The sequence below is a fragment of the Brugia malayi genome (assembly GCF_000002995.4).
Source record: "Brugia malayi strain FR3 genome assembly, contig: Bm_v4_Chr1_scaffold_001, whole genome shotgun sequence".
Taxonomy (NCBI): Eukaryota; Metazoa; Nematoda; class Chromadorea; order Rhabditida; family Onchocercidae; genus Brugia; species Brugia malayi.
This window is the reverse complement of record NW_025062475.1, coordinates 4,206,751-4,226,073: the sequence shown is the minus strand read 5'-3', so window position 1 is coordinate 4,226,073 and position 19,323 is coordinate 4,206,751. Positions and strand designations below refer to the sequence as shown.

Genomic DNA, 19,323 nt, shown 5'->3' with positions numbered 1-19,323 from the left:
CAGTATCTGTAACTGATAATGGTTGTGGCATTTCAGCTGATAATCCTTTACAAAGAAGGAATATCAGCAACATAGATAATAATAATGACCCAACTGCACGAATGTGGTAAATGTGGTAGCAATATAACTAAAAGGTTTCTAACGGATTACGTGGTACATGGTGCTGGTATCTCAGTTGAAAATGCATTATCATGGCACAATAAGAAAGAACGCTTTATGCGCTTTGAAGATGGTGAGTAAATAAGAAAACAAACAAATGAGGGAGTAGAGTAACATTTATACTGTCAACGGAGACTTTTATTAGTACTGATTTTCTCCACTCTTGAAAATCGTATCAGAGAATTAGCTTTTTTAAATGCAAGTATTAACATCACTTTGCATGACTTTCGTAACAAACTGCATGTAGAGTCTTACTTTAACGATAGTAAACAATCTAAAGATAATTTTGGCACAGCAAATTTCATGCGGTACTTAGACAAGAATAAAACATATGTTACCAAACTTACCAGCATGAAGGGTGATGCAAAAGATCTTGGTATCAGCATAGAAATATGAATGAAGTGGAATGACTCCTACTACGAACAATGGGATGGTGGTACACATTTGGCAGAGATGCAATCTATGTTGCTTATAATATGAGTGACTAACTATATTAATAGTCTTATTAACTAAAGAACTGATTGTCTGTCCGAATTCTTCGTTTGTAATTTTGCATTTAAACAATTCAGCAATAATGTTGAATTTAAAAGTGCTAGAAATGTTCTTGCATAAGTGCTCCTTTATTGATCGTGATATTGTAAATAAATGCTTAGGAGAACTGAGATCTTTACCTACTTTCTTTCTGCATTTATCCAATATAATCATACTTAGAAGTCATCACCACCAACCGCAAGAACTTGAAACACTCCTTCTTGGTGTAATTTCAATATGTATATTCCACTGTTATTGTTCTTTGCAATAGGATAAGAAAGTGCTACTGCGTTAATGAGGCCAAGAACTTCTATGCCAGCTAATTTTGCTGCATATTTTGTTGCATTACGTGCTGAATCAAAGTAAGCTGGAACAGTAATCACCGCTTTTCTTACTTCCATCCCAGTGGACTTTTAACTCTTTCGCACAAAGATTTTTATATCTCAGCAAAAATCTCGATAGGAGTGAAATACTTATCCACCGAGCATTTTACTCTAATAATTTTTTCACTTTCATTATCTATTTCAAGATTGATACTTTATTTAAGTCTTCAACACTTTTACCCTCAGCGTTTTTTGCGATAGCGTTTTGGCCAGACGGTTTTTAATGTGTTATTTTCATATGAAATAACACATTAGAAGGCAGCAGCTTTTTTTTCTTGCTCATTTTTAAATATCACCACGTTGCCAGCTGTATTTACCACGGAATTAAAGAGTTGGTAGTAGCAAGGTTTATACCAAAAATTACTTCATTTGAATTTGGTTCAGAAATTTTAGTCGCATTTTTTATCTCTTCAAATGACTTATATAAGTATTTCAATCTCAAAACTCGTATTGCCACTTCATCAAAATTTTTTACGGTAAAATTATTAGTTGGATTTTCAATGCATTCTTTTATTTTTTCATCAATCATATCACTTGCATATTGGAGATTGTTGCAATCCAGTAAGTACTCCCTTATATATATATATATCTTAAAGTTAAGTTGATCCTCTTGGCTTCTTACACTGAAAAGGTTCAGCAAATGCTCCGCATTTTTTTGGAGACACTTTTTGACTATAGCACCTGATAAGCTTTGTTGATATTTCTCATGTTTGGAACTGTCATTCATTTATATGAGTTTTGCTTAGCTCAATATATTTTCTCTCTAGCTCATCAAAGCTGATGTTAAAAGCTGGTTCAATTTTAAACAATGCGAAGAGACATAAAAACTCGCCCCACAACCACATTTTCCTTTCTCATTAAGATTTTTGTAAACAAAACCCGATGAGTATTTTTCTAATCTATTTCAGAGCCGAGAACAAACACGCTAGATTTTGGATCGATCAACACTTTAACTTTTTGACCATCACTACAGCTTTCTTCAGTTATTGACTCTAAAGGGTGCATATCACACGCATATTGAATGTCGTATTTTAAACCAGACTATCCTTTTTGTTTAATTAGGGCTTTTATTCCTACTGCTTTTTCTGATCACTCAAGGTTAGTATACTGTTATTCATCCAATAAATATCGATCTTATCTTCTCCACTACATTTCTTAACAGTATTTACTCCTTGATATTCACTCATAACTTCTTAGCTTTCACTTTTTACTATGTTTACTTTGATAATCACGAATAGCGGCTTTTATAGCTTTTATAGTCTTCAGCAAGTACCGAGCAGTGTACCTTCACTGGAGGCAAAGATAACTCTTGCATTATTTGGGTGTTTTTTTATTTTTGTTACATTTTCAATAGTTTTGCCTTTAATCATTTCTGTTAGTAAAGAGTTTGAGGCACTAGCAGAACCACAACCAACAGTTTAAATTTCTCATCTTCAATAACATCTTTGTCATTGACATTTATTTGCAACTCTATCACATTACCGCATGATGGTGCACCAATCAAACCAGTGCCAACACTCGGATCATTTTTGTCCAAAGAACCAACATTCTTTGGATTTTCATAATGGTCCAAAATCTTCTCACTATAACTGATAAGATTACCTATAAATCACCATCCTGTATCATAACATTTTTAGATTAGAAATTAAATGCATTTTACTTTAAAAATGCACGTAAAACTTTACAAGTTGTATTTAACTTTACAAGTATACGTAGTGCATATCATTCTTTATATTGTAATACTAAAAGAAGTATTCCCATGAGTTTGTTTAGTAACCTTTATAGAGGCTTGTTAAAAACTTCTCGCTTCAGTGGTGGAGTAAAAAGTATTTTTTCTGACAAAAAAAAGTTAGATCAATCGCTTTTGGATGAATTAGAGGAATTGCTCATTAGCATGGGTATTGGTCATAAAACTTCCAAGTTTATTTTGATAGGCTCGCAAACATCAAATTTGATAAAGAAGTTGAGCATAATATTATCATCACCCAACAACTAATGAACGAAGACCCTGTTGTGCAACCACTAATTTTAGACAAAAAACCACATATAATAATGGTAGTATGTGTAGTGGTAACGGTAATGGTAAAACCACAGCTATAGGTAACGCTTGCATATAAATATAAGAATATGGGAAAATCCGTCATGCTCGTTACGTATGACACATCTAGGGCTGCTGGTAGTGAACAGTTAAACATGTGGACAGGACGTTCTGATTGCTTTGTTGTCACTGGAGAGTACGGTAAACGATTCTGCAAGTGTGGTGTATAGAGCTGTAAGTCAAGCTATAAAAGATAGCATAGATGTTGTTCTGATTGATTGATAGAGCAGGCAGTCTTCAAAGTAATGTTAATGTTATGGAGGACTTATCAAAGATATATAGAACGACGATGGCATTGCTCCTAATGATGTTATTTTGGTTCTTGATGCGAATACCGCTCAAAATGCTTATAGCTAATTAGAGGCATTTAATAAAATGGTTAGTTGGTGTTACAGGATTTACAATGCCAGTGCTTAGCGTAGTTAAAATTAATAGTCTAATTCATTTTTTTAGCTAGAAATGTGCATAATTCCATTGATTTTTCGCTTGATTTAAGTTAATAAGCTTTTTATTTTATGATTCAGTTATCGATTTATTATTTATAATTGATATTTAATGGTATTTATAATTATATTGCAGTAAAAACCTTCCAGAAATTAGAAGATCATGTCGATTTTTTTAGCAGAATGCATAAAAAATCCATAATTCATCCATAATTCAACGAAATTTCGATTTTGCTGCTGTTCAAGAACCTTAAAATTATTAAATTCATTATGCAAACTAGTTGAAAATGACATATAGCGAGAATTTGAAAGCATTTCAAAGACAAAATTGATGGCCAAATTCATTTTTTTGCTGGAAATATGTATTATTCTATCGATTTTTCTCTTGATTTAGGTTAATCAACTTGTATTTTATGATTTAGTTATCGATTTATCATTTATAATTGACCTAGATTTGTAATTTTTATTAATTTCATGGCAAAAAATTAGTTGAAATCATTGCTAAATACAAATATTATTAATTTTTACATTCTAAGATTGCTCCAGAGTGAATTTATTAAACTTTCTTTTTTGCATAAGTTGTCAAATATTCATGACAGAATGTGTTAATATTTTAAATATAACACTGAAAATTTTGTTTTGTTTAGATTGAAAAACAGATGGAAACAAATAGATCTGTTAATATGAAAATTTCCCAAAACAGGAAGAGTTCACTCATTTCTAATTCACTTTTTATTTTACAATATTTCTTGTATATGTTTTTTCTTAGAGATTAAACAACTATACTCTTCTAACAAGCAAATAATTTGCGATTTATGCCATGAAAATTCCATTACATTTCATTGTATTAGAAGCAAAACAAACAGTTAATAACATGCCTTCAATAAATTTAACAAGCATTTGGCAGAATAAAAAAAAGTATACCACTATATTTGGAAGATCACAACAAAATATACTGAATATTAAGTGAGCTCTATATCTTCTCATATGTGCTAAATAATTTGTAAAATTCTCAAATGCTGTAAAGTGGACAAATTATAGTAAAGCACATAGGAAGGAACAAGTACAATCAGATCGTTTGGAAAACCCTCTCCTATTATTGAGAATAATAATGTAAAAATTTAATACCCTTATTATTCTATAATTTCGGGAAATATCAGTTTTTTTTTCACTGTGATAACAGGATTTCCGCATAATTATTGCATGTCTTTTTTTTTTTAATTGCTATCAAGCAGTAATCTTTTAGGTGGCTTTGTAGTTTACAGTTTCCATTTAAAAACAATTGTTTTACACACAGATAAGCATTAAAATTAACCCACTGTTTTTATTACAACAAATTTTAATTTAAATTCGAAAGTGACATCATAAAATGTCACTAATCAATATACAATCATACAAAACAACATATGCAATATGCCTACAACAAAAGCAGGACAACCCCGGAAATCAAATAAAACAACAAGGGGAAAACCCGAACATATGTATTTCATGTATCTACCAAAATGACTTCGAATTTCATCAATAGTAAAATTTCATTTAACTTAAACAAGGCTTTAAGATTAGAAATAAGCAACAGGATGTAGCATGCAACTTGTTAAAGGTCTAAAAATTCGAAGCTGAGCTTCCGTCCCATTTCAAATCCATCAATTGGTTGAGACAATACTTGCAATGTACTATAGAATTGCTTTTCTTCATAATGTTTTTAAAGCGACAAAAGTAAGCCGCTTACTTAAAACTTTCGTAAGCTATTTTTGAGCTCTTTATATAGTTCATTCTGGAATATCAAAAAATTCCAAATGTCATTTGTGAGAAAGGTGAGTGACATGATGTTTCACTGCTTCTTAATGACTAACCATGGAAACAGTAAATAATATTCATATTTACTAGAAAAAATAATATGAAAAATTGACTGAATAGTTTTAAAGAAGAAACTTTTTCTCTTTAATAAGACAACCACCGATAGAGAATTAGAAGGAAAAGAGCTGTCATAGAAAGATAATTAACAGAAAAAACATTCGGTTACCAAATTAAAATTTATAATTACTATCATTTTTGGCGCCAATTACGATCGTCGTCAGCTGCTCCTCTACGCTGCTGATGCTGAGATATACCACGAACTGAAAGTGAAATCCAATAAAAAAAATAATGCATGAGCTTGAAAATGAGAATATCAAACTTTCCCGCTACGAAATTATGAAAGTTACACCAATGAGAAAAGCAGATAACACAAGGCATAAGCAGATATTTTCCAGATCTGCTATCTTTAAAATATAGAATAAGTTGTTCTCGACCTAAACTCTGAACAGTCGAACTATAACTTAGTTCTCAAGTGCATTTAAAATTAGAAAAAACTTACAAGACTGTGCACCATGGCTATCACCAGTACGTTGTATAGATCGATTCCATTTACCTATACTTGGTTCATTACTACCACTTCCTTCTAATATTCTTCCAGATGGAGCACCGTTTACAGGTGCACCATCTGCTTGACGTAACCTCGAAGGGCGCCACGGTTGAGTTGTGGGAGCTAAATGATTTACAGATTATAAAACCGTTTCGATATCAGTTGAACTGCATAACTATAAAAGAAATAACCACAGCGATAAGATTTATTTTCAGATCTAAAAGTAATCGCAACTTATCAATTCAGAAAAGCTTTAGCAGAATACGTAAAAGCCTCTTACTTGCTGCAGACGTCCGTTGTGATGAATCGGCTTGATCACGTGCTACAATCATTCCTCGTCTCCATGGGCCCGCATCAGCTGGAGAAGGAGTGGCTACAGCTTTCACGTCATGTAGCTGAGCACCGGAGGGTTCGCCACGTTTTTCCATGAGTGGTTGCTGCAAAACTGACTCATTAAATTTTATTAAATAGTTTTACAAACTAGCATTTGTGCAAAAATCAAAATTTGTATAAAAGTTAAATTATGATTATCTGATACTTTTCCAACAGACTGATCTCTATCACGTTGTGCTACTTGTCCCTTCCTCCAATTTGTCGTTGAATCTGCTTCACCACGTGCTTGTTCTCGATTAGAAAAGCGTGATGGCACAGCAGGACGTTCAATATTACGAATCGGGACATCTTGTTGTCTCTGCGATCCAGTAACATTTCCACGTACCCATGGTCCACTATCAGCTTCGGATGCAGTCTGAGAACAATCATTTCTGGATTTTGCCATTAGAACAGATGATATAATCAGTCATGGCAAGCAATTGAAAATTTCTTATAACAGCAAAAATAGAAATTACTTACAACTGCACCACTTTCACGATAACGTTCACCTTCCACGAAACGTTCTCCAAAGGGCTTTGAAGAAATAGTTCGAGGTTGTGTTGGTTGTGCACTCTTACGCCAATCGGAGTCCATTTCTGAATTTTCAACTATTTCCCGTTTGGACGGGCGTTGTGATTCACGGACTGCTCTTCGTTCTTTCTCCTGTTCGTCTCTCCTTGTTTGCTCTGCTACTTCTCTTGCTTTCACCAATTCTCTTTCACGTTCCTAAGAAAATATGAATATAAACAAAAATAAAATTTTGGTTCAATAGAATTCAGAAAGGAATCTTGAAGTTCCATGCCATTATACAGTTGCAATACAAACCTGAAGCCATTCTTTCCTCCGCTCCTTCTTTCGAAGTTCATGGCGTTCTTCAAGACGTTTTCGTTTCTCATCACGCAATTTCTTCTCCCAATCCTCTATTTTCTTATTGAAATCATCAGCACGTGCCTTTTTAACCGATTCCAAGAATGCAGCTGCATCCGGATCTTTACGTACTTTCTGCATGCGCTCATAAACAGCAACTGCATTTTCGTGGTCTTTGCTTAAAAATAGGATAAAATAAAATGAAACATACTTTTATGGCGATCGGACAAAGCTAGTTCTCTGTTTTCACATGCATAATTTAGATAAAATAGCAACAACTGAAAAGTTCATTTAGTTACAAAATATCTCTTAATTTACTTATTTATAATAAAATGACAGAGACAGTTGCTTACTGGCCATTACAAGTTATTATTCTCTTTCAAACAAATAAGTAGAAGTAATAAATGTGTACATACATTGCATTTTCAACACGACGCTTCTCATAAGAATCATGGTTTTGTGGAGCTTTCACCGCAAAATTATCTGAAATAGCCTTACGTGCTACCATTTCTTGTAGATGATAAGCGCGGATCAGATGATCAAATTTCTTTTCTTGTTGCTGCAAACGGGCTTGTTGTTCACGACGCTGTTCATCCAAACGATCACGTTGTTCACGAAGTACTAAAAAACCAATAAAAAAAACTCAACTGACATTAGTTTTAATAAAATGATCACACATTTTGAAGGGTAAATACACACCTGAATCAGGATCCATATTTTGAAAGGCTTCTTCGCCATGATCTTTTACAATAGCCTGATATATTGGAGTCGCTTGGATTTTTTTCATTTTTTCTGCTCGTACTTTACGATCGATCTCCTCCTGCTCCGCAAGTCTCCGCAGTTTTTCTTTTTCGATATTTTCCTGTTCCAAACGACGCATTTCTTCAGCTCTTCTCTGTTCTTCCTTCCTGTTAGCTTCCGCCTGAGCTTGTTGACATTTTTCCAATTTTTGTCGTTCACTAGTTTCCTTATAACTTTCAATTTTCTTTCTGCGCAATAGTATTCGCTCGTAATCAGCATCTTTGTGATATAAATATATTTCTGCATGACGTTTCAACTAAAAAGGAGAAAAGTAATAAAACATATAAGCGAAATTAACATTTTAACAGAAAAACGTTTCAAAAAACTTACGTCGTCAGTAGCGGCTCTCTTAATTTTTTCATAATCAAGAACTTGAACAGCGTCTCGTAGGTTATTATACATTGACTGAAGATGATTTCGAATATCCTCGACAGCTACCTAAATAATAAATCCAACATGATTCCTTGGAAGATTACTCCTCATTATGTAATTTCTCTGTTGAGTTGATTGTTCAAAAAAAAAAAAAAATGCTGCATATTGGAATATAAAATCAAGATAAGAATCGCCAAAAATATAACAAGTTATCATTCAAACCCCGCAATCCCAATAAAGTTAAAATTATTCGAAGAGCACTGATGATAGCATCACATTAACAGCCCAGTCACTCACTCTTTATGTTACTGCACTTTATGCATGAAAAAAAAAAAAAAAAACACAACCAAGCCAAACCTGCTCTGCCTCACCACCAAAACCATCCGATACTTCCAAATCGAAAAACCCAGAAAGTGCGGCATCTGCCGCTCCAAAGTGAATTGATCCGCCACGATGATCAATGCGAGCCTATAAAGAGAGAGAGAAAAAAATTAGATTAGATCTGTATCTGTTTACAAGAAAAATCATAAGCATTACTGAAATATTTCTGAAACTAAAAATAAGTCATCCTTTAACACCTACCAGAACAAAATTTAGATGAACAACTTACTTTGACATAACGATGCTTTGCTATATCCACCAAGAAACGCTCTAGCTCATCGCCATTATAAAATGGAATTACTTTCTGGATACGTCCAATTGAAAGTGTATCATAAATGACCGAAATTTGCTTTATAATTTTTGTAGCTGTAACACCCTTCAATGCCTCAACATACTGATTATATTCAGCTCTGTTCAGTTCTGTTACCTTTGTTAATTCCGCTTGAATCTGACTTGCAAGACGCAGAGGCGCAAAATTACACTCCAGTAATCTGAAAAATGAGACTCAATCTTTGATCTCTCTAATTTAGCTCTATAGCAATGAATTTAGAAAAAATCACAGAATCATAACCATTAATACGAAGTGCTATATTCCTTGAGACTTGATACAACAAAGATTTCGCCCTTTGACGATAAGAATTTGAGATAGCAGTCACCAAATCATTTCATCATTGATCTCAATAATTTAAACAAGCCTATGTTATTACCATCCTGGCGAATGTATCCTACACGCTTCAATATTAGATGAATACATAGTGAAACAAAGGATATAAATCTAATTTAATTCTTTTAAAAACGGATGCAAAATTTTTTACCTATATAGAGTACGTGCACTTTCCACAGCAACATCCGGCAAATTCAAACGAGTAATTTCTTTCAAAATTCCAGCCCTTGTTGGCGCTACCGGCAAACGAAGGAGATTCGACAACAATCTGAAACAATCAGCGACAAGTTTCTAATCACAGCATACAGCGACGAAACTCATTTAATGGATCCTTTATGTCTAAGGCTGCAATCAAATTATTCGTCCAAACATATCGAACGCGAATAAAAATTTCGACAAAATCATTTGCCTTTGCAATCAGTATTCATAATTAACACAAAAGGTTGCATTATCAATCTGTCTTGAGGCTTTAATTTTCTTGTGAAGAAATCGAGTTTGAACAAACAGCTCTCGTTCAGTTGAAAACAAGTTCAAAACCAAGATGCTGACACAATGTCAATTTAATTTAAACAGGACCAACCAAATTAAAAGCAATGGTAAAAATAGATATGTCATCAAAATTGAAACTATAGCATGGATCTCATTTCATGTATATTTCGTGAACAATCCTTGCATTAAAAAACAACAAGAACAATCCTTCGAAAAAACATGCTTTTGCATGCAAGCATAACATTGCGACTCAATTTGAATCGTAATGAACTAATGCATGCTTCTAATTTCCTTTTTTTTCCGTTTTCAACTAGAATTAAGGAGAAATTCAGAAGGAAGAAAAAATTCAGCTAGAATTACAGAGGACTGCAGAAAATTCAGCCAATAAACTAAATCTGGTATCTTACATATACAAAAGTTAGTTTCTTTCAGGAATTATCGCTTGTGATGTGTGATTGTAGGAAATACAATGAAAATATTGAACAGTGTTAGATAGCCAAAAAAAACTACCGCATATTTGCAATGTGTTGTTCCTCAATATCCAAATGGCGTGTTAAATCGGAAGGATTATCAGCACCATCCGGTATTGCAAGTGTTGCTAGAAGGACACGAGTTGCTTGATCCATAGCTTCTTCCATACTAAATGTTTTCTTCATATCTTTGTAAATAATGTATTTCTGAAGGAGAGCAGCTGCATGGAAGAGTCTATTACCAGCTTTCCAAAATACCAATGCGAGCTGAAAAAACAAGCAACGTTGAAAACAAAATCATCTCCTCATATTAATAATTGTCTACTGACGAAAGAAAGTAATGAGAGAATGTATCAATTAATGATGAGAATACGTGGAAGAACATCCGCGTCTTCAAGTAATGTCAAATGGTTACTATTTTGCACGCTTATATGGATCGCCTCATTGTGAAGCAATGAGATGAAACGAGAACGTGCATTGATATTCAACAGTACCTCAACTAATTTCGAACCCAACTATCATAATGTTGATTAGCCTACAGACCAGTACACCACGACTTCCTTTCACAGAGACTGACATTGAAGAAGATTTTTAAAAGAGTTTTAACAAATAAGGTGTTCTTTCTTAATGAAAAATAAGATGAATGCCAGTACTTTGTTTGGACCATAAATAAACTGGTTATCAAATACAGTACAATGAAATGCAAAAATGGAAATAGAACTATAATACCTTATTGATTAACTGAATAAAAGATTCCTTAACGAATTGAAATAAAAAGTTCCCTGAATGCATATAACATGAGTATTAGATGAAAGGCACCTTACTGAAAACCTTTTAAATAGGTGATAACGAACCTTATCGTAGTAATTGACATAACTTGCTGGTTTAACCATGCGTTCATCTTTATCTTTGCTTAATTGCATCATACCATGAACATCTTCCGCACTTCTGTATGCCTCTTGCCATAATTCCATTTGTATTGCTGTATCCAACTGTATTAAACGCGTATCTTGCATTAAAGTCAATGACTCTGCACTTGTTAGTTTCACCCTAAAACAAAATATTACCGCACTGATATCTACACCGCATTAAAAGCTGTAAGTTTACAACCAAAAACCATTAAAATGTTGTGACTGCAAATACAAAGAAAGAAGTTACGATAATTCTTGATGTAATAATACTAACAAAAACTTACACATGAGCCAAATGCTGGTGTTTCTGAATTTGCGTTAAATGTAATCGGAGATTATCACATAATTTACGAAACTCTGTTCGCCGCTGATACTTCGCGCAGAACTCAAATGACTGCCTCGCAATACGATGATACAACTGCTCAACCTGAAAATTTGTTCAACTATTACTACCCTATTTTTATCTGTTTACTATAGCTATTCCTTTAATTTATTTTCACACCTTATTAATGCTCAAATTCTACATCTCATTTATGCAAGATCAGTGGAAAAGGAATTCTTTAGCACGAATAAATTAGTACAAACCACAGCGGTATTCCTTAACAAATCAAGACAATTTCGATAAGAATCCCACAGAAAACGCAGCCAAGGACTCAACACAGTTCGATCCATTCGATCTTGTGCAGCGTCACCGGATACAGCTGACAGTAACAAGCTAAAATACTTTTTGCAATTAAGAATCAAATTCCAAACATTCTAACACCAAATACTGAAGAAAACAGACTTTTCAGGGGCATCGGCTTGATCCAAATCATCAATTTCTTCAACTTTCTCAATAGAAGTCTTCTGCGCTTCTTCCGTTTTCTGCTGTGCAAGCTCCAGAAACCGTTGTATAACAGTTTCAAGAGATTTAATGGCAACCTGGAGAATTTCCAACAAACATAACTTCTTTTAAATCCCTTAGTATAGGAAAAAAATATTTGCTCATCTCTCGGAAGACTTGAATAGATGCTAGTAATGGTCATTAAAATTTTCACTGAAAGAAAATAAAAGTCCTAAAAACTTCATAAAAGACCTGTTGAGTAAGCGTTTTGTACTGGAAAAGAGCATCCTTGGCCATATGTGGGCGTCGTAATGAAACACAAAGTTCCATATGCTTCAGCATAATTGCTTCATGCGTCTTTGTCCATTGCTTGTGGCGTTTTGACTAGAAGAAAAAATAATTATTAGAGTGGATGCGTACTGCATTATTTACCTCCATTTTTGGAGAAAGAGTTGACTCTTGACTGCTGGAACAAAAAAAGCCAGAAAAAAAAAATTTTAACAAAACAATATAAGTTTTACTTCCAGGTATCACAAATAGGACTATTGTTTATAACTCGGTAAATACTATTGGAAGCAGTAAGGCACTACAAACTTATATTGTGGGTTTAAAAGTTGGTTCCTTGGTAGAATAACATCCTTAATCACCGTAATATTTGGTCCAGCCAAAATTTATTAACAGAAATGAAATAATATTTGTAAACTGGTGCTTGAAAATATGGTAATCAAGGATACCATATTTTTGATTAACCAGTTTCTTCATTTGTATCGCACTCCAAAATGCATCCATCTGATCAATTTGTCATGAACACGGATTATGTTTGGATTGCAACCATGAACTATGGACGCTAAGAAAGATATAGCACTCTTGATGATATGCTGTAAAATAATGCGGAAAAAGCAACTTACTTTTATGGTATCGTGGAGCGTTTCCAATGCATCCATCTCTTTGCCAACAGATATAAGTTCATGAGCACGTTTAAGTGCCGTTTCCGGTTTTTGGAAAAAATTTGGAGGCATGTTACTTTGCTCTTTCTTCACTTCTCTACTTCAAAGTATAGCCTCCTTAAAATTGAGCTTTCAGCGCTGAAATTCAGTGGTTTCAAAATCAATATTGATGAACGTTGGACCAAATCAAGAGTAAGAAATCGAACAAAAAAATTTTATAAGGAATCAACAAGATTAAAGAGTAAATAAGGCAGAAATACATTTAATTTGTAATATAATAACCAATTTATTATTACGAGATATCCGGCCTTTAGCAGTACTTCTATTTCGTTTCATTTCTTTTGAATATCAGCAAGCACCCACTACTAATCATCAAAATATCGCACTAAATCTATGAATTTTAAACACAAATCATCACAAAGAAGTCATCTTATATAAAATGGGAAAACACAGTAAACTTGCTAGACTTGAGACTCCTAAATTGGCAGAAATCGAAAAAATCATTCAATAGAGCAATTATTGCTGAGTGAGATTTGAAGATAGATTTCAATGACAATGTCCCTAAAATGAGAAGCAAAAGAATTCCGGAAAAATATCTCAATTAGAAAAATCCAGAAATTGCTATCTTACCAACTCAAAAAAATCCGGAATGAGAGAAATCGGAAAAACACCGGACAAAACTGGACAAACCTGATTCACTACAAGCCTAATCTTATTTTGTCAAAAAAAAAAATCTACAGAAATTGCCACTAACGAAATTACCGTAGGACTCAAACATCTGCTGCAGCTTAAATGCTACAAAATTGTTTACTGGTTTGGTTGATGTGATGGGAGGGATGAGTGGGTAAAAGTTGGTGGCGGGTAAGTAAATGGGTAAGGCAAATGGCTAAGAAGGAATATTATTTAGATAAAGGATATTGTAAATTTTTCCTACTGATTAGATTACTGAAAGAATTTCAATAGTGTAGCAAGAATGAAAAAAATGGAAGGTTGAAAAAAATAATTGAAATATGGTTGAAATTAAATAAATTTAAGTTACTTTTTAATCGTATGTGTGCACTACTCAATCGAATTTTACCTGTTGTGTTGCAAGAGTATGAAATGAGGAAAAATACTAGTATTGGATTAAAATTGATAAGTAAATGACATTTAGTAACTTGAAGCGAGAAGATTTTTTATTTCGACAGGGCCTGAACTACTTTAGGGAAAATATAATGTCCATCCAATTTTGTTTCTGAAATTAAATTGTTACTTTCTGTTCTACGATTGAATTATAAAAATTCGAGTGATTCTTATATATCGTACTACCACTGGAAGGAGTTAACTAATTAAGATAAGGATTAAATTGAAGCATATATATATATATATATATATATATATATATATATATTAGGAGGAAGAAAAGGTTTTTCCTGTTAAAGTATTTTGTTTGTGCTTTAAAATCAATAATATGTGATCTTTAATCAACAGAGATGATTAACGAATCAGTTTGCCGATCTTATCAAGTCAGTTTGTTCGATCAAACATTATTTTTGTTAGTCTGATTATCTTTAACAAATGTAAAGGAAATGAGTACGTTGTATTAGTAATAATGAAATGGATTGATTATCATCGTTATTTCCCATATATAATACTGTATTTGCTTATAGACACAACAAACCATATACTTACTTTTCCATAAGTAATAAAGGGAAATTTCCTCCAACTTTGAATTAGCACTTATAGGCAATGATTTTGTTATGTTTATCTAAGATATAATGCGAAAATTTGAAATTTACTTGAAATATGTTGAATGTTGATAGTTAAAAAGAGCAAGATTTACAGTACGAAGGAAGTTACGAAACGTAGAGATTTTATTCGGTATGAAAAATATGGGACAATGTTAAAGATAGCAGTCTCAGTATTATATGCTTTTGTCTTTACGACTATTCACTTCTGAAGTATTTCATTGGTAACAGTGTAACTGATTGCAGTTTGTTGAGGTAATTAATTTTCTCTCATCACTTGTTTAACATGATGTTTTAGCAGTTGATTTATTTGAGCTGTCATCATTTAATCATATAATTTTTTTATCATTATAATTGAACGTGATAAGGTTAAAAGAAGAAAACGGATAATATTAAGTAGAATAGTAAAATATTTAAAATGTAAAAGATACCGATTAAGCATATTTATAAATACGGAGTACTGTTTCAGTTATCTTACATGTTAGGAATTGATCCTATATGATAGTAGTGATGTTGCTTTCATGTAGATCTATTCTTCAGGATAATTTTGGTCGAAGAGATAATTCATAATTAATTAAACAAATATGTAGTTGTAACGAAAAATTGCTGCTTGTTGAGGAAGTTATGAAGAAATAATACTGTTGTAAAAGTCTAGTGCGATCAATATCACATAAAGCTGAATGGGATTTTTGCAGACATAGATAATGGTGTGAGATAGCATGCTGCATAATATATGGCTATATTATAAATTCTTTCATAAGTTGTCAGAGAATTAGATTTGATTTTATTTTTGCCTGATTTATTATTAGCTCTTCGAGTTTGGATGATCATATAAGTTAGATAACAGCGTTAGATAACTGTCTTTTTGTGTTCTCGTATTTATTTTTCTTTTTTTTTCTTATTGTTTTCGAATCTCTCAAATGTTTGAGAAATAAATTTAAGTTTAAAAATTACATTTGTGAGATAGATGTGATTATAAATTTCTCTGAATGTATATTTCCATTGATCTTCAAGGTTTAATGAAATAATATTGGATGACTTCTCTAAACCTCGATTTAGGTTTCTGTCAGTGTTGTCAATTTCATTCACTGTATAGAATGGGTTACAAAAAAAGTAGAATGCCTTGATATGAGTCCATAGCCCCGGTTTAGTTACCCTAGATCAAAGTATGGATTTTGTTCCAGGAACCAAAAATGGGACTGGCTGGCATGATTGCTGCAGGTACGATGGCTACTGGTGCTGTCGCTGTAACGGTTGTATGTGTGCCGTTTGTGACCCCGGCATTGCGTAAAATCTGCATACCATATGTTCCAGCTACGCCACAACAACTGCAAAATGTTGCCATGGCGTTGTCAACGTGTCCAGCTAAAGTCTCACCTCTTGTCGACTTGGGTAGCGGTGATGGACGTGTTGTGAGCTGTTTTTTTCTTCTATTTCTGAAATTAAATAAGAAAAAGTTTTTTCTCTACATTATTTAATTTCTTATTGATAGAATGTCAATTTCATATTCATACAAATGCTGAAATATGCAAATTTATTCGCTTCAGAATTAGATCGTATGCTCATTTACTATCTCTTCTTGATTTACACCAATATATATTAACTGAATAGTCGTAGATTATACTTTTCGTGTAAATCAGTTGTGTCCGTTAAAAATCTTATCCTTTTCCTTTCTTTTTTTTTATCTAGTTCTTAAAACTGCTCTTAATACTGATTTTATTTAATTTAAAATAGGTCGTTTCATCGTATAATTAAACTAATGCTGTGAGCTTTATTATCTTCATTAGCTAACAAGGTTCATTATAAAAAAAAAAATTATCTAATAAGCTTCATTAGAAAAAACATTCCGGAGAAGTGTGATTCCCGAATAAGCATTCATAGTTCTTAGACTTTTTCGACTTCTATTTTAAAATATATAATAGTAGTATCTATCATAGCATATATGCAATACAGTATAGTTAGTCTGAGCTATTATTATTTTTTAACGGGTGAGTGTCAATATATTTATAATATCAGATCTTTAAGAATATAATTATTAAATGATTGATTAACTGGTAAGAAATTTTTATAATTCACTAAATTTTAGTTTAATTGTTTCGACATCATACATTTTTCATGTTTCCGCATGTTGCACATAATGTAAATGTTTACTTTTTGCAACATATACCGCATAAGATTTTAATTTTAATAGCTTATAAGTAATATGAATCTTTTTGAGTTTGTATTTTAAAATACTAAACCACTTCAATTTAAATCTTGATTCGCTGTGAAGTGGCATTTCTAAATAGTGCGAATATTTTTATACCTGCGGTGGTATGACTTACTGCCCAGAATTACCTGCGCATATTCAGTGAGGGAATTTTCTGTATCCTGACGAGTGTTATATTACATTTTGGAGTATTGTGCCGTTTTATAGTGAGAAAGTTGATGTTATTAACCCAACATTCTCTAAGAAAGTGTCAAAGCAAGCACTGTAATGATGTAAATTTGTAAATTTGAGCTTTTAAACTTAGTATTTAAAGTTTCAAGCAAACATAATTTATTTTACCACCTACAAAATTATACTTAAGATAAATTATTATACCCTTATGCAATTTGTTCTATTAAGATTCACTTTTCCATTCATTGGAGGATAAATTCTAGTTTCACTTCACTTTCGGTTTTATTTTTGTTTTTTATTTTACTATTATGTCTTTTTTTTTTTTTTTTTTTGAGCTTAAATATTTAGTTGCTAACGGTCCCAAATTTTATGGTCCAAACAGGCTCGTTTCTGATATCTGATGTTTTGTTTTTTGGAAATTTGTTTTCAAATGAATTATTTTGAGAGTTGAAACATAATTTTATTTGAGGAGATAACTTCAAAATGGATTGTTAAGGTAATACAGGTTTTGATTTTATTTTTTTATAATTTGGTGATATAAGTTAGCAGCTAAATGTCTTTGATAATTAGTATATTGAAAAAAAATTTTTTTCCTCTCCGATTATTACATAGTTATATATTTTTCGATACTGTAATAGGTCTTTTTTTTCTTATCTACATGTTTTTACTAGTTTTGCAAAAGAAATAACAAATTGAATTCATCGTGGATTGGTTTTGGCATTAAAATACACTGTTAAAATAGTTCTAGGGTACTAGTTTTTTTTTTTTTTTTTAACATAATGGTACTGCACGAAAATTTTATTATTCAAGTCAAATTGTAAAGTATTTATATGTCATTCGTGATCTATATAATGAAATCTATACAATATGTGTCATTCATGATCTATATAATGAAAAAGATCAATCTTTGAATTGAGTATATTTTTATAATACTTTTTCTTTCTTACACTCGATTTTTGTCCCTAAATAATCAAGATTTTAGTATTACTGGACTGGCTATAATTCATTTTGCATCGATCACCTCTTTTTTTTCTAGACGGCCGTTTTCTTGCTATATTTGCTGATTGTTTCGCTGATACAATTCGCTGAAAAAAAAAAAAAAAAAGTACTAAAGCTTTTTTCACTATAAGTTTGCGATGAATAAACGAACGAATTAAACGTTTTGCGTATGGCTTATTTGTTGTGCACATATGTACATCACTCTTTCAATATCTAAATAATGTATAAAGCAAAGCTTGTCTATGCTTTGCCTACATCATTTGACGTTTTCATTGTGAAATTTTCAAATTTAGAAAATACTAAATCATAGCTGGGAAATGCTTATGCTTGCAATTAAAAATGAGCTTGCATTACTTTCTAACTAGTCTAACATTTATTCCTAACTCATCATTTGTTGACATGTTTGCTGACGATAGGATCGTTTGAATTATTTAGGAAATAGGCTTGTTGTTATGACATGACAAATTTTGATGCTTCAATATTACTAGATCAATTCTTCAAGAAATAAACTACAATTATGAGGGTTTATTGAATTTCTAAGACAAAATAAATTTTGGAACTTCTTCCAGCTGAAGTTTTTTATTTAAAAGACTGTAGATGAAACAGTAAAGGATCCAAGAAAGAATGGATTCATTATAATTATTCTAGGAATGTGATGTTATTCTAAAAAGTGAGACAAGTTTGATTGATTGTCAGAGAAATAATTTATACTTCTTACACTTGTAATCTTAGTCATATATTTATCACTTTTATATCAATTTTCATGTTTCTTTTTTTTATTCCTGGGAATCTTAAATCTCTTTTCTTGCTTTATCAAATGATATATCTTATGCTCCGTGTGATTTTTTTGATGGACAATATGTCTCTTTCTATATGCTTCACATACAGGATTTGATATGTTATCCTTTTTTATGCTTCATTAACCTGTTATTGAAAATGTTAGAAAACATATGCATTACGAACTACCTTTATTTTGAGATTTTTTTAAGGAAATGATTGGAAAGAACTGATGAAAAATAGAATGGCACAGCGAAAAAAGAATGATATTTTATGAAAATTTTCGATTATTTTTAATTTTTTAAAAATGATTGGTGTTTAGATT

At 32.1% G+C, this 19,323-nt stretch overlaps 3 protein-coding genes and 6 pseudogenes across 9 annotated transcripts; 3 read left to right on the top strand and 6 right to left on the bottom strand.

Moving 5' to 3' along the window:
• Positions 1-51: 51 nt before the first annotated feature.
• On the top strand, positions 52-627 carry Bm18556 (annotated as a pseudogene). The gene has a single exon. A coding segment is annotated over exon 1 (576 nt).
• A 591-nt stretch (positions 628-1,218) lies between these two features.
• Positions 1,219-1,464, bottom strand: Bm18555 (annotated as a pseudogene). Its single transcript has one exon. A coding segment is annotated over exon 1 (246 nt).
• Positions 1,465-1,774: 310 nt separating this feature from the next.
• Positions 1,775-1,888, bottom strand: Bm18554 (annotated as a pseudogene). Its single transcript has one exon. A coding segment is annotated over exon 1 (114 nt).
• Positions 1,889-1,970: 82 nt separating this feature from the next.
• Positions 1,971-2,204, bottom strand: Bm18553 (annotated as a pseudogene). The gene has a single exon. A coding segment is annotated over exon 1 (234 nt).
• Positions 2,205-2,304: 100 nt separating this feature from the next.
• Bm18552 lies at positions 2,305-2,667 on the bottom strand (annotated as a pseudogene). The gene has a single exon. A coding segment is annotated over exon 1 (363 nt).
• Bm9591 (NifU-like protein, putative) lies at positions 2,449-3,186 on the bottom strand (the record flags this gene model as incomplete). Its single annotated transcript, XM_043076512.1, has 2 exons — positions 2,449-2,656; positions 3,059-3,186. The coding sequence occupies 2 exons, from the start codon at positions 3,184-3,186 to the stop codon at positions 2,449-2,451; spliced, it is 336 nt and encodes a 111-aa protein (XP_042932446.1).
• A 129-nt stretch (positions 3,187-3,315) lies between these two features.
• On the top strand, positions 3,316-3,555 carry Bm18551 (annotated as a pseudogene). The gene has a single exon. A coding segment is annotated over exon 1 (240 nt).
• A 2,105-nt stretch (positions 3,556-5,660) lies between these two features.
• Positions 5,661-13,187, bottom strand: Bma-egl-45 (eukaryotic translation initiation factor 3 subunit 10, putative; the record flags this gene model as incomplete). Its single annotated transcript, XM_043076511.1, has 19 exons — positions 5,661-5,731; positions 5,971-6,141; positions 6,299-6,455; positions 6,557-6,766; positions 6,871-7,116; positions 7,216-7,435; positions 7,674-7,878; positions 7,957-8,314; positions 8,389-8,496; positions 8,788-8,898; positions 9,041-9,302; positions 9,627-9,743; positions 10,475-10,701; positions 11,289-11,484; positions 11,630-11,772; positions 11,931-12,060; positions 12,130-12,266; positions 12,421-12,552; positions 13,077-13,187. 19 exons carry the CDS (start codon positions 13,185-13,187, stop codon positions 5,661-5,663), a joined length of 3,312 nt encoding a protein of 1,103 aa, XP_042932445.1.
• Positions 13,188-14,587: 1,400 nt separating this feature from the next.
• Positions 14,588-16,257, top strand: Bm9590 (CG3337-PA, putative; the record flags this gene model as incomplete). The annotated part of the gene is made up of 3 exons (XM_001897218.2): positions 14,588-14,649; positions 14,940-15,024; positions 16,027-16,257. Coding segments are annotated over 3 exons (378 nt in total), but the record flags the coding sequence as incomplete, so codon positions are not given.
• Positions 16,258-19,323: the final 3,066 nt, after the last annotated feature.